This window comes from Monodelphis domestica, chromosome 1 (assembly GCF_027887165.1).
Source record: "Monodelphis domestica isolate mMonDom1 chromosome 1, mMonDom1.pri, whole genome shotgun sequence".
NCBI lineage: Eukaryota > Metazoa > Chordata > Mammalia > Didelphimorphia > Didelphidae > Monodelphis > Monodelphis domestica.
This window is the reverse complement of record NC_077227.1, coordinates 715,921,630-715,936,743: the sequence shown is the minus strand read 5'-3', so window position 1 is coordinate 715,936,743 and position 15,114 is coordinate 715,921,630. Positions and strand designations below refer to the sequence as shown.

At 43.4% G+C, this 15,114-nt stretch overlaps 1 protein-coding gene across 3 annotated transcripts in view; it reads left to right on the top strand.

The window, feature by feature from the left end:
* Window positions 1-11,239, top strand: part of HYDIN (HYDIN axonemal central pair apparatus protein) — a 451,163-nt gene extending 439,924 nt beyond the window's left edge. For all 3 annotated transcript variants that reach the window (XM_056824703.1, XM_056824709.1, XM_056824699.1), the window contains exons 83-86: window positions 1,383-1,533; window positions 7,995-8,225; window positions 9,098-9,322; window positions 10,706-11,239. In XM_056824703.1, the coding sequence (XP_056680681.1) occupies window positions 1,383-1,533; window positions 7,995-8,225; window positions 9,098-9,322; window positions 10,706-11,188 (1,090 nt within the window). In that variant the 3' untranslated portion in view covers window positions 11,189-11,239. The remainder of the gene's footprint in view (window positions 1-1,382; window positions 1,534-7,994; window positions 8,226-9,097; window positions 9,323-10,705) is intronic.
* Window positions 11,240-15,114: the final 3,875 nt, after the last annotated feature.

Genomic DNA, 15,114 nt, shown 5'->3' with positions numbered 1-15,114 from the left:
AAACCCAGGAAGAAGAGTCTTACTGACTCCAGGTCAAGCACTCCATCCACGGTACCACCTAGTTGCCCACTGCTTGATACTGTTTAAGTCAGTTTGATTCGTTGAGATCACTAGCTAGTTCAGTTCGTTAAGAGAGCTGGACCAAGAAATCTTGCTTCTCAATTCAGGGTTCTTTCCACTGAATGAGAAGTAAAGGACAAGAATGTAGTGTGGTCGTGAAGACCATTAGATGTCAAATTGGGAGGACTGGGTTCAAATCTCAGCATTGCTCCTTACTGCTAAAGTGACCTCCAGGTGGCACCTAGGTGGCTCAGTGAATTGAGCGCCAGACCTCAAAAAGGGAGGTACTGGGTCCAAATCAGGTCTCAGATACTTCCTAACTGTGTTAACCCCCATTGCCTTGCCCTTACCACTCTTCTGCCTTAGAACCAATACACAATATTTATTCTAAGATGGAAGGGTTGTGGTTTTTTTTTAATAAAATAAAATTTAAAAATAAAGTGACCTCTAACAAATGAATCTTTCTGGGCCTTAGTTTCTTCATCTCAATTTCAGTTTTACTACCTGCTTTCTTTGTGACCTTGAACAAGTCCCTTCTCCTTCATGGGCTTCCCTTTCCTTATTTTTTTTCAAACCCTTACTTTCTGTCTTGGAGATTATATATTGTACTGTATATTGACTCCAAGGCAAAAGAGCAGTAAGGGCTAGGCAATGGGGGTTAAGTGACTTGCCCAGGGTCACACAGCTGGGAAGTGTCTGAGGCCAGATTTGATCCCAGGACTTCCCATCTCTAGGTCTGACTCTCAATCCACTGAGCTACCCAGCTTCCCCCTTCCCTTTCCTTATAAGTGAAATGAAGGATTACGAGTAGATGGTTTGGGGATAACTAGGAAGCACAGCAGATAGAGCACTAGGTCTGGAGTCAGGAGGACCTGGGTTCAGATCTGGCCTTAGACACTTCCCAGCTGTGTGACCCTGGACAAGTCACTCAGCCCCACTTGCCTAGCCCTTGCCCTTCTGTCTTGGGTTGATGCTAAGACAAAAAGTAAAGGTTTAAAAAAAAAAAGACTACATGGTTTCCAATGTCTTTTCCAATTCTAGATTTTATATTCCTAACCCGTAATCTTTTTTTTTAAACCCTTACCTTCCATCTTAAAATCAGTACTACACATCAGTTCTAAGGCAGAAGAGCCATAAGGGCTACACAATAGATTTGCCCAGGGTCACACAGCTAGGAAGTGTCTGAAGTCAGATTTGAACCCAAGACCTCCCGTCTCTGGGCCCGGCTCCCAATCCACTGAGCCACCCAGCCGCCCCTCCTAACTCTTCATCTTGAACAGTCAAACAACAGCAACTGCTCCACACTCTTCCATGCTTTCTAGATTCCGAGCCACAGTGGACATGATAAAGCCAGAGAAGCAAGACCTGAGCGTGACAATCAAAGGCCTTGATTACATTGATGTTCTGGCGGGATCCAAGAAAGACTACAAGTTGAACTTTTTTTCTTACAAGGAGGGGCTGTTCTCTGCCAAGGTACGCAGACTGCCAGTGGTTCAGCTCATTGGCTATCCCTGGCCCCTCTCCATCAGAGTCTATCTAAAATCTGTAGCTTGACACTGATGGGCCCTAACCCCCACCAAGTATTCCCCATTGCAAGAAGAGGTCGCTGGCTCAGCCTCCCAACACTCCCCAGCTTGCACCAGGACCCAGCCTCCCTGGAGATGGGTTGCCGAAGCCCAGCACTCCATGCTTCCTTCTCCCCAGGGCAGATCTTTGGCCAGATTTAGCATAAGATTCCCACATTCCATCCTATGGGAAGATAAATGTGTCTGTCCATTTTAAAAATTAATATTCAATATTCTAAGTATTATATTTCATAATATTAACATTTAACTTGAAGCAAAGGGAAAGTAAAACGCTAGAGAAAACCAAGAGAGCTCACCAACCTTCCGTGTGGAACAGAGAGAGGAGGGGGCAGAGAGAACTGAAACTAAAATACCAACCATGTACAGGAAAGGGAAAAGGAAATTGTGGGAAAGGGAGTCCTGGGTACAACATTCTAATTAATACATGTCTTTGTAGATGAGGTAAACAGAGTCTCCAGAAGTGGATTATCTAGAATAAGGGGAATGGGCTTTTAAGTGCTGGCTAACAGGCAGGAGGTGACCTGATATGGTCTGGATGACAAATCCTACAAAAGCTGAAGTCTGGTGATGCCCCCTCAAACAGGCCCTCCCCCACCCTGACTGATGATCAGAAATGGAAAGAGTGGAGGAGTCTTAGAGAAGAGTGGTAAGGGCTAGACAATGGGGGTTAAGTGACTCATCCAGGGTCACACAACCGGGAAGTGTCTGAGGCCAGATCTGAACCCAAGACCTCCCATCTCCAGGCCTGGTTCTCAAGCCACTGAGCTACCTAGCTGCCCCTAGCATAACTTTCAATAAAAGAAAGACCCTTTAAGCACACAAAGAGTAATCCCTCAGCAAAATCCAGCCTGGTCTGGGTATTAATGGGGTGCTTGATTGCTTGTTTGTCTCCTTTTGGATGGCCTACTGTTGTGTGGTCCCCAAGCTGGAGTTTAAAGAAACCCCTGTCTGGCAGTCACCTTCCTACATGTTTTATCAGGTTTCAGCAAAAAGGACTCTTAACTGGGGTGGAGACATGTCAAAATTGCACACAGATTGCCAGACAGAATTGCCTGGCAAAAGAAACGTGTGCCAAGGGAAAGGGCTGGAATACTACAAGTATGGGGGGTGGGTAACACAGCTCGGTAAATCAGACACTTCCCAACCATGTGACCCTGGGTAAGTCACTTAACCCCCATTGCCCAGCCCTTACCACTCTTTTTTTTTTTTAAGGCTTCAGAGCATTTAATCATAATATAAGGTTTTTCTTTTTTCTTCATTTTATTTTCATTCTTCAATTTCTGTCTCTGTGTTTTTCTCTTGTGATTTTTTTCTTCTGTGGTCTTATTCTTTTCCTCTCTTTTCTTTGTAGTTGTTTGAGTTTCATTATTTGATTTGCCGCTGCTTTGTATTTAAGGAGAGCTGTAAGGGCTTTTGGATAAGGATACTCAATAGCTTTCATAATTTTTAAACCATTCTATAGCATCTAGCTAAAACTTTCTGGGTCCAGCTTGGCAATGACCTTCCCTAAACTCTAAACCCCGCCATGTCAGACTCAGTCAATTCCCCAGAAGAAAATATAAGGGATGGCATTTAAGCGGAGTCTTGAACACGGAGAGGAGAGATGATGTTGCCGAAAGGTTATATTTAAAAATTGTAATTTATAAAAAGAGGAAAAGTCACTTTAAACTGACATTCATAATGTCAAAATCTATTCATTCATCTCTAGAAAACTGATCTTCTAGTGTTATGTATACAGAGATGCTAGATAGATAAATAGTCTGTAGCAATAAATAAAAACTAAGACATGGCATGGAGGGAATGATATTCCAATAGCAGATGCACTAATGATTTTAAATGTTTTACTTAATCTTTGTTTTGCAGTTGCTGTCATTTCTCAACAATCTATCTCCCTTCCTACCTAGATACAAACATTCAACACTTCTTTGTAATAATACAACAAAGTGAAGGGACCCATTGGCCACATTTCACAACATGAAACAAATTCTGTATTTATTACAGGCTACCACTTCTCTTAAGCTGCCTCAATACGCAGTATTGATTCTAAGACAGGAAGTAAGCGTTTAAAAAAAATGGGGCAACTAGGTAGCACAGTGGATAAAGAGTCAGGCCTGGAGTGGGGTGGTCCTGGATTCAAATCTGACCTCAGACCCTCCCTAGTTCTGTGACCCTAAGCAAGTCACTTAACCCCAATTGCCTAACCCTTGCTGTTCTTCTGCCTTGGAACTAGTACATAGTAGTTATTCCAAGATGGAAAGTCAGGGTTTAAAAAACAAAAGACTAGATTGCCCTATTATTGCCACACTGGAAATGCAGGAGCTATTAATAGGCCAGCTCATCAGTGTATGGGCAGAAGAGCTCTGTCCTGCTCTAATTCTGACCTGGACCATTTGCCTGCCCTCAAACAACCTGGTAGCCCCTCGCCCCAATAGGATTAACATATAAGTGTTTTTTAGTCTAGAGCAAATGTCCCAGGCTCATGGGGCTTCCTTTCTCTGCAGAGCTGGAAAAAAAAAAAAAGCTTTAAAATACCATTAAAATTCTCTAAGATCCCCTTTCCCCTCCCTCCCCTCGACTGCCAAGCTAGGAGGGGGGTTTCCCAGCCAGTTCAATGTATTCATTAGTCTACAAGTTTCCCAATTCCCCTCCCTTCCAATCAGTTCTCTACAATAAAGCACAAACTCAGGATACAGTCAAAATCACCCTTAGCTAGGAAACTACAGTTTTTAAAGGGTTTGTTTTTATTTCTTTATCCCCAGTCCATAAACAGAATTTAAAACAATTAGTTATGAGCTCTGCTACTTGTTACAAACAGCAGAAGAGAGAAACAGAGTGGCAGAGATTCCCAGGGTTCCAATGGTTTCCTCTGAATAACCATAATTCAACCTCTCTCTGCTAGTCTCTTTAATTAGCAAGCTGTGATCTGGGGAATGCTACAAGGTTTAGAAGCTGTTTTCCAGAGAGCATCCTCCCCTTGCTGCTTGTGCTGCTGGGCACTCTCGTTTTCCAGCTCTCCTCCCTCCCTAAGCTTCTTCAGAGAGATTTAAAAGCTCTACCCTCAGGCTCCAACCTGGTGATAGCTTCCTCTCTTCCTGAGCTAGGAAGAAATCTATCTCCCAGGGTCTTACCCAAATTAGATCCCCTCCCTCACAAGGCAGCCAGTCCAAGCCTTCCCAGAAGTACTATTATTATTATATACTGCTATTTAAAAAAAGCAGCCAGCTTGATTTCATAGATACGTCTTTTTTTCAGCTCTGCTTTGTACATAGAAGTGTGTGTGTGTGTGCCTGTGTGTGCACATGTCCCTTGAATTCAAAATAAAAAACCAAAGTTTAGAAACATTATTTGAACTGAAAGAATAATGTTTGATTCTTAACAGTAGAGATCATTTCATTGTACTGGTATCCTCAGCACCTTATCACCGTGCCTGGATCATGAAATGATTTTAATAGAAAAGAAAAAGGAGAAAAATAACCCCCCCCCTCAAATACAGTGTTCTTGTATTTATTTTAAAAGGCCTCTCTGGAATGTGCACTGGATTTGAAGTCAATGGCCCTGGTGCTTTGCACCTGCAGGACCTTGGAAAGTCCCTTCCTCTTCCTTGGTCCTTGGTAACAGGAAGGAATTGGACTACATGACCTTTTAAGGTCCCTCCAAACTCTAAGTATATAATCCCATAATTAGATGGCTACAAATATCCTTTCCAGTCCAGTAATGAAGTGTCTGGTTCTATTACATATTTTCAATCTTTCCTTGTCTACAGACCCCTCACCCACAAACACTTGCCAATGTCTCCCTCATCATCAAAAAACTCACTTGATTCTTCTTTCCCTGTTAATGGCCATCCTACATCTCGTCTGCCCTTTGTGGTTAACCTTATTTATAATAGGTGTCTACACTTTCCCTGCTCTCACTCTTTTTTTTACCCCTTGCCATCTGGCTCCCAACTTCATCATTCCACCAAAACTACTCTCTCCAAAGTTCCCAATGATCTCTTCGTTGCCAAATTCAATGGCCTTTTCTCAATCCTCTTTCTCCTTGGCCTCTTGGTAGCCTTTGACACTACTGTTCACTCTCTCTTCCTTGATATTCTCTCTAGGTTTTCTGGACGCTCTCTCTCTCTCCTGGTTCTCCTCCTGTCTCCCTGAAGGTTCCTTCTCTGTCTCCTTTGCTGGATCCTCCTTCAGATCATGTCCTTTAACACAGTGTTCTATCCTAGACCCTCTTCTATACTACTATACACTATATACTATATATACTATAGTACTCCATTCAGTGATCTCATCAGCTCTCATGGATTTAATTACCAGATCTATGCTGATGGTTCTCAGATCTACCTCTTCTGCCCCAACCTCGCTGCTGACCTCCGTTCTTATATCTCCAACTGCCCTACAGATACCTTGAACCAAATGTCCATAAACTCAGCATGTCCAAAACCAAACTCCTCACCTTCTACCTTCCCTATAACTGTGGAGGGACCTACCACCTTCTCAGTCCTGCAGGCTTACATCCTAGGGGCAGCTGGGTAATTCAGTGGATTGAGAGCCAGGCCTAGAGACAAGAGGTCCTGCATTCAAATCTGGCCTCAGACACTTCTCAGCCGTGTGACCCTGGGCAAGTCACTTAGCCCCCACTGCCTAGCCCTTACCACTCTTCCACCTTAGAACCAATACATAGATAGACATTCCCTCTATCCCTTCCATGTATACTTAACCTAAACTTAACATCCTTGACTCTTCACCGTCTCTCTCCTCCCTATCCACGCTGTTGCCAAGGTCTGCTGATTTTACTTTTGCAGCATCTCTCAAATATTCTCTCTTCTTTCCTCTGACGACCCTCATCATCTCAAACCTGGACTTCCAAAGTAGCTGGCTGGTAGGTCTGCCTATGTCAGATCTCTCCTTACCCCAGTCCATTCTCTATTCAGCCACCAACATGATTTTCCTAAAGCACAGGTCCAATTCTGTCAGCCCATCACATAAAGTCAATAACTGTACTTGTCAGTAGACATCAACGGATCCCTTCCAAGACAAAGATTCTCTGACGCTCAATCCCTTCATAACCTACTCCCTACCGCCACCTTTCCAGTCTTCTTACACGTGATTCTGGCCTCCTAGCTGCTCCCCAAGTAAAAGTTTCCGTCTCCTGACTCCAGACACTTTCTCTGGCTGTCCTCCATGCCTAGGATGTTCTTTCTCCTCAACTACCTACTGACTTCGCTGGCTTCCTTTATGTCCCAACAAAAACCGCATCTCCTATAGGAAGTCTGTCCCAATCCTGCCGAATCCCAGTGCCCTCCCTCTTTAATTACTTCCTATTTATCCTGTATGAAGCGTGTTGGTAAATACGGTATTTGTTTTCTGGTTGTTTCCTCTGTGGGACTACAAACTCCCTGAGGACTGCCTTTTGCCTCTTTCTGCATTGCAAGCACTCAGCACAGTGCCTGGCACACAGGAGGCACTTAACAAACGTGTATATGCTTGTGTGTGTGTATATTCCTCAAGCATGATTCCTAAAGCAAGCCAGTCTTCCCACAGATTCTCTATGTATTCGTGGGAGGGTTTGCCCTAGGTTTATAGGGGAAATGTATTGCAACTTTTGTTTCCATGCTGATTTATTAAATGCCTTCACATTGGGGAAAAAAACTTTAAAAGGTCTTGCCAGAGCTAGGCTGGAATATAGCCTGTGACAGTTGCTCTTGTGATAGACATTCCCTCTATCCCTTCCATGCATACTAAACCTAAAATCCAGAAACCTCAGGGGCAAGAGAAGTGCTGTAGAGCAGATTACTACTTCGGTAATAGGTTCTAGATATAATCTTTTGTTGTTGTTGTTAAACCCTCACCTTCCATCTTGGAGTCAATACTGTATATTGGCTCCAAGGCAGAAGAGTGGTAAGGGCTAGGCCATGGGGGTTAAGTGACTTATCCAGGGTCACACAGCTGGGAAGTGTCTGAGGCCAGATTTGAACCTAGGACCTCCCATCTCTATAGGCCTGGCTCTCCATCCACTGAGCCACCCAGCTGCCTCCTCTAGATATAATCTCAATATTCCCAGGTCTTCCTATTCCTTCCTTTTTATTATTATTATTTTTTAAACCCTTACTTTCTGTTTTAGAATCCATCAGTGCCAAGGCAAAAGAGCGATAAGGGCTAGGGAGCTGGAGTGAAGTGACTTGCCCAAAACACACAGAGAGGAAATGTCTGAGGCCAGATTTAAACCCAGGGCCTTCCTTCTCCAGGCCAGGCACTCTATCCCCCTGAGTCACCCAGCTGTCCCTTTCCCATCCCTTTCGGATGGGGCCAGTTCTAACCTGCTTGGTCTCTTGCTCTGTCCCTGTGACATCAGGTAACCTTCCGCAATGAAGTGACCAATGAGTACATGTTCTACTTGCTGACTTTCAAGGTCCTCTCTTCTGGGATCATTAAGACGATTGAGCTGTCGACCTTTGTTCGGCAGAGCACCTCAGCCTCCATCAAACTGGAAAACCCCCTGCCTTATACTATCACCTTCAACACAGACTGCAGGGTGCCTGATATCAGCGTGCCCTCCCAGTTCTCGATACCGTCCAATTCAGAGGTATGGGGCCCAACTACAACTGAACCGGGATTGCTGGCATCTGGGCCCTTTGCCTACGGCACCATTCTCCAGTTAGAGAGAGCACAAGTGACCAAAAGAACAGAGGGCTCATTTCCTTAGAGCAAGTAGCTCTTCGTTTTCAATTTTTTCTCCACATCTCTAGTCCTAAAGAAGCTGTTGAAGCTGCTTTAAAAACATTTTAATGATAAAAAAAAAAATGAACAGGATATAAGATTTTGGTGATCTTTGGGGGGTGGGGGTGCAGTTCTATTTTTCTTTTAGTTTCAGTTATTAGTGGTGTTCCAGAAATGGGCAAAGTCTCCACCAATAAGCATTGGTGTTATGAATTTGGAATAGACATGGGATGGGCTACTTAGCCTGCTGCTAACAGTTCCCAGCAGTATGAGAAAGATAGAAGCATTTCTTTTAAACCCTTACCTTCCATCTTGTGTATTGGTCCCAAGGTTCCAAGAAAAGCGGTAAGGGCCAGACAGGGGGGTTAAGTGACTTTCCCAGGGTCACACAGCTAGGAAGTGTGTGAGGTCACATCTGAACCCAAGACCTCCTATCTCTAGGCCTGGCTCTCAATCCACCAAACCACTTAGTTGCCCCAACAGAAGCATCTTATTAGATAAAGAAGTTGCAGTTATTTCTGGAGTCCAAGCTACCATAGTTTGGAAAAGAAGGACCAAGTCATTGAGTCCTTTAGTCAATCCCAAGCCCAGGCACCAAAGAACAAGTAATTGCCACCAGCTTAAGTATGTACAACTTGAGGAAAGTCCTAACCTCTGCATATGCCTTAGACTTTTTTAACCCTACTGTGAGGAAGTCTGGGTTTCTCTGTGTGACCAGAGCATCTTCTCTTCCATCAGGGTACACTAACATTTGAATTCCAGCCTCTGAAAGTTGGAGAGACTACCGGACGACTGAATCTACACCAGAGTGATCTGGGAACCTTCCAGTATGAACTCAGTCTCAAGGCCAACCCAGCCTTGCCTGAGAAGCCAATCTACTTCCAGACCCCTCTGGGTAGCAGCCAGCCCCTTAACGCTAAGTTCATCAACTACACCCGCCAGAAGACAGAATATTCATGCAAGGTGAGTGATGTATTACTGAGGGCATGGAAGAAAGCCCTAAAAAGCCGAAATTCAGAGAACCTAGCATAGGTGGCACCTGTGGCAGGCCAGAACTGCACAGGAAATTTCCAAGGTAATTGAGCCTGGAAGAAGACTAGCACCCAATCTGGTATCTCCTATTCCCTCCCCTATGTCCTGCCCACCAACTGGGAAACACCCACACCCACACACACATCATTTTTGCTCCCCCCACCCCAGCATGCTAAGTAGGCTGATCATGTGGAGAAGACGTTATCAGCCAAATCCACCCTTCCATGAACAGCCCGAGCTTCTTTTAGATCCACCAGCTGGGATTTGGGTTTTCGTTTCTGTGTATACATGACAGATTCAAGTTCGCTGACTGAGACCAAGTGCCATTAGCACATCTGGACAGGAAAGCCTCTATAATATAAAAAAATATAAAGGAATTGCAAAGGGCCACTCAACGGGATAAATAATAACAGCAGCCACCCAATGAGGAATCTCCAGCATCAGCTTCCTTTTCTCTTTCTTCTAGGCCAGTGGGGTCAAATTCCAAGAGAAACAGGGATAGCTACATATAGAAACCTATACAGAAGGAGCCCTGTGAGCTACACATTGACTTAGAAAGCCACATATTAAGATGATCTTTGTTCTAGTGCATTTTTATCTATTTTGTTCAACATTCCCAATGATATTTTCATCTCGTTCTGGGGTCCTTGGGAGTGTTATGGGGTAGGCTGCACATTTAACGTCTCTACCCTGTCACATTTTAGAATTAGGACTCCTGGTGACTTGTTGCATTTAGAGTTGACCCAGTTTGAGACCACATCCACCAAAAACAGAACAAATATCATAGAAATTCAGATGATGCCGAGTCACAAGGTAGCTCGCCCCTACTTCCTTTTACCATCCCAGGAATTATGTAAAGATTGCATGTTACTGTGTAGACAACTATATGGGCAATGGATCTCTAAGTGGAGTCAGCTCTTAGATAGATCTGGGATATTGGGATTAAAATGTGTTCTCTTGTGTCTCAACTCACTAAGGAGCTCTAAGAATGGACATCAACTCCCCGCCTCATCTCCCTCTGTACTTTTTTTTTTTAACCCTCACCTTCTGTCTTGGAGTCAATACTGTGTATTGGCTCCAAGGCAGAAGTATGGTAAGAGCTAGGCAATGGGGGTCAAGTGACTTGCCCAAGGTCACACAGCTAGGAAGTGTCTGAGTCCAGATTTGAACCTAGGACCTCCCATTTCCAGGCCTGGCTCTCAATCCACTGAGCTACTCAGCTGCCCCCTCCCTCTGTACTTTCTTACTTTTCAGCCCAAATATTTGCCAAGACTTTCCCTGTGATTATGGGTCTTCTTTGTGTTCCCATTTCAGACTGACAGCTTAGATTTCCATGTGGAGAAGGTGGTCCCTGCACCGGCAGGAGGCCAATCTGGCACTGAAGTCAGTGTGGAAATCATCTTTGAACCTAGCCAGCTAGGTGAAGTGAGGGGTATGCTCTATCTCTCCTCCGCCATAGGAGGGGAATACACCTTCCCACTCATTGGACTGGCTCAGTACCCTAAACCCCAAGGTCCCATCCAAATCAAAGCAGGTTTCTCTGCCACCATCCCATTTAAAAACATATTCCACCACTCAATGGCCTTTTCCTTCATTGTGGAGAGCCCAGCCTTCTCTGTCAAAAATGTTGAAACTGTGCGTGCCAAGAAAGTCCACAACATCTCAGTCACCTTTGATGGAAACCCTTCAGGAAACAAAACTCCTGTCACCACCAAGCTCATTGTGTCTGGCCTCCATGCCACCGGTAATGAAGCGGGAATTAAGTGGATTTATTATCTGAAAGGAATCACCCTATAGAATTAACCAGGAGTCAGTTGCTTGTAAACCAACTAAAACCTTTTTCCTTGATCTTCTGGCACCAGCAGTATTTTCTGTATAGCAGTAAATATTTCTTCAACTCCTCCATCACAACCAAAGCCCATCCACCACATGGTTACCTCTTCCTAAAACCCCAAGCTCTTGGCCGGTAAGAAAAACATAAGGGGTAGATGATGCCCTCTTAAAACTCGTCAATTATTATCCAAACTCACTGGGCATTACATGTCTCAATCCTGTAGGTTTTTTCTTAACAAAGAATAATAGAAATTGGGGAGTAGAAATGCACATACCATATCCTCATTCTTCTTTGGAAGATATAGCCCATAACAAATATGTCATATGAAGGTCTATTTTGGCCTGTTTCTTCTTAATTTTAAATGATTTAGTTACTTATGAACTACAGAATTCTAAAAAATCTCCTTCCCCCTCCCAATCAAACCTAACTATCCAATAAAGATCTCATATGTTAAGAAAAACATTGTGTTACTTCCCATAAGCCACCACCCAGCAGTGTATCATGTCACTCAGCATCCCAAGTGGTCACCACCTCGGATCTGCATGTCCTTAGCCAATACTATATTTAGACACAACATGAGTCCAAAAAAATGGCCAGTTTATCTAGTAAAAGAGGAATAGGAAAACTCACAGCCTTCAAGCAAAGGGGTTTTGAGGTTTGCTCCAGGTCCTGACTACCTGCTTGTTATCCTCAGCCCTGGCTTTCAGTTCTTATTCCTTTCAGGCCTCTAGCTATCTCTGTGCCCATCCCAGGTCATCCCTGGAAAATACAAACCACGGATCCAAATTTGCTGCCACATGGATGTCATTCCTTGTAGATCACACACCTAACCTGCTGTGGAGGCCCGGTGTTGAGAGCTGTGGGGGAAAAGGGAAGCATGAAAGCTCTTTCTAGCCCCCAGATTCCTGGAGCCATCCACAGGCCAACTGGCCTGAGGACTAGACCCAAAGGATCCTCAGCATGGACATTCACACCCATGGTAGTGAAAGTCCTAAGGGAGAAGGATTCCAAAGTGATGTTCATGCCAGAGGCAGATTACCTTCAAAGTATGGTAAGGTCCAGGCACCTCCTCTTCACTCTAGATCATAAATCTCCTCCCAAAAGGACTATACACAAGTGGGATATTTTGAAGCTAGAATCTATTTATAGAAATAAAGAACAAATATCAAAGTCAGATACCACTGAAACACCAGTAAGCACAAAAGGACACACATTACCCAGCGTCATCTCGGGCATGCCATAGCTTGCCCCAGGCCCCTTTTAAAAGGATGATCAATGGAAAATCTTCCATCATACTTCCTACCAGGATGAGGGCAATCATTCATTCTCCTGGTCATTTCCCCAGAGCACCCCAAAATGTACTTTTCTGTTGTTCCTGCAAAAATGAACTTTGAAGTAAAGATAAAGTTTATGAAAGCCGTAAGCCTGGGAATGGCTTTACTTCACCCACAGCCAGAGGCACAAAAGATAAAAGGTAGGCCTTTGAGAATTCCAGGGTGAAGGAGAAAGCTCTGGGACTTTACAAAACCAGCAGCCTTAAAAACCCTAATCAGAACCACAGACTGGAGTCCCTCTTAACTACATTAAACATAATAATTTTAAGGTTTAAAAGGTAATTTACAAATATCTCCTTTGAACCTCACAACAATCCTATGAGGTGAGTGCTATTTCCATCCCTATTTTACAGATGAGGAAAGGGAATTGGAGAAGGTGATTTGCCCAGGATCACACAGTAAACATGCAAGGCACTACTTGAACTCATATCACACACAGACTCCCAGTCTGATTCTTCATCCATGTAACATTTAGCTGCCTAGGAGAAGACAATGAATGGGGATAATTCAGGCAAATCCCAATATTTAATTCTTAGCACCACACCTGTCCTACTTTGCAGAGGACAAGGATATGGCCCTTTGTGAGCCTTCAAAGAGAAGGTCCTTTATTGTTCTAAATCCTATCATCCCATGAGCCTCAGAAATTAGGATTGGACAAACTTAGAGTTTATTTAGGCACAAGAAGGACTTTTATAAATGCAGGAAGAGCCTGAGGAACTTCCATAACTCTGAGCCCCCATCCAAAATCTAGGAACTTCACTATCTGGCTCTAGCAAGGAAAGTCAACTCCTCTTATAAGCACACAGATTCACAAAGCTCAAAACTGGAAAGGTTTTATTTACAAAGTAACAGAAACAGGTCACAGATCAGCCCCCAGAAAGTGTCAATATTCACCAAAGACTCTCAGAATCTTGCAATATTGTTTCAGGCAGGGCTTCAGCATCCTGCAGTTGGGATTCTGCCACAGAGTTCTGGATAACATTGTTGACTTTCTGTAGCTCCTGACTCCCCAGGGGTATTAGCAACGGTCCCTGACATCACTGGCCGAAGTCCTCCTCGTCTCTCCTTCCTGAAGTTCTCCTCAGATGCCAGCAGGGTTTGTTTTGGGGGGAGGGATTAAGTGGAAGTGTGGAGACTGGCTTTTATTAAAACCTCATTTTAGCTCTCTTTTTAGTAGTTTCCTCACCCACCCACCCACCCATGTCCACCAGATGGCACTCATTTCCTGTCCCTTGGAATCAGCACTTCCCACAGCTGATCCAGAAAGTGCCAACACTCTCCTCTGGGATCCTGATGATTCAAAACTTTTACCCTCTCTCTCCAACACCAAGTGCTCCCCGAGTCCTTTAGATGTTCAGAGGTTGAGTGAGTCCCCTGTTGTTGTTCAGTTGTGTCTGGCTTCTTATTACCCCATTTGAGCTTTTTTCCCTGAAGTGGTTTGCCATTTCCTTCTCTGGCTCATTTGACAGATGAGGAACTGAGGCAAACAGGGTGAAGTGACTTGCCCAGGGTCACCCAGCTAGTAATTGTCTGAGGTCAGATTTGAGCTCAAGAAGGTGAGTCTTCCTAATCCCAGACCCAGCACCACCTAATTGCTCTACTTAATTCCAACATCTCTTTCTTCCCCTTGGACATGTTATTCAAATTACCTCAGGATGCTTCTTGTAACTTCTAGGAAAGGAAGAGATGGTACTTGTAAAAAAAGCTTTAGCCTTCCAATTATCTACATGCCTTTTCATGCCAGAAAGTCTGTCTTTCCTTGTCATAGTAACGGATATATACAGAGCATGCTAAGGTTTGCAAAGTACTGGACATATATTATCTCTTTTGATATGCTTAATAACCATTCCCATTTTATAGATTAAAAAACTAGGCTCAGGAATACACCTTCTTTTCAGCAGTACATGGTACATTCACAAAGATTGACCATGTACTAGGTCATTAAAAACATGGCAAACAAATGCAGAAAAGCAGAAATAATAAATTCAACCTTTTCAGATCATAATGCAATAAAAATAATGATCAGTAATGGTACATGGAAAGCCAAATCAAAAATTAATTGGAAATTAAATATGATTCTACAAAATCAGTTAGCTAGAGAACAAATCATAGAAACAATAATTTCACTGAAGAAAATGACAATGATGAGGCATCCTTTCAAAATCTATGGGATGCAGCCAAAGCAGTGCTCAGGGGAAAATTTATATCCTTGAGTTCATATATTAACAAATTAGGGAAGGCAGAGGTCAATGAATTGGGCATGCAAATTAGAAAACTAGAAAGTGAATAAATTAAAAATCCTCAGATGAAGACTAAATTAGAGATCCTAAAAATCAAAGGAGAAATTAATAAAATTGAACGTCAAATAACTATTGATTTAATAAATAAGACTAGAAGCTGGTACCTTGAAAAAAAAACAAAATAGACAAAGTACTGATCAGTCTAATTAAAAAAAGGAAAGAAGAAAACCAAATTGGCAGTATCATAGATGAAAAGGGAGACCTCACCTCCAATAAAGAGGAAATTAAGGCAATCAAAAACTATTTGTGAGTGTA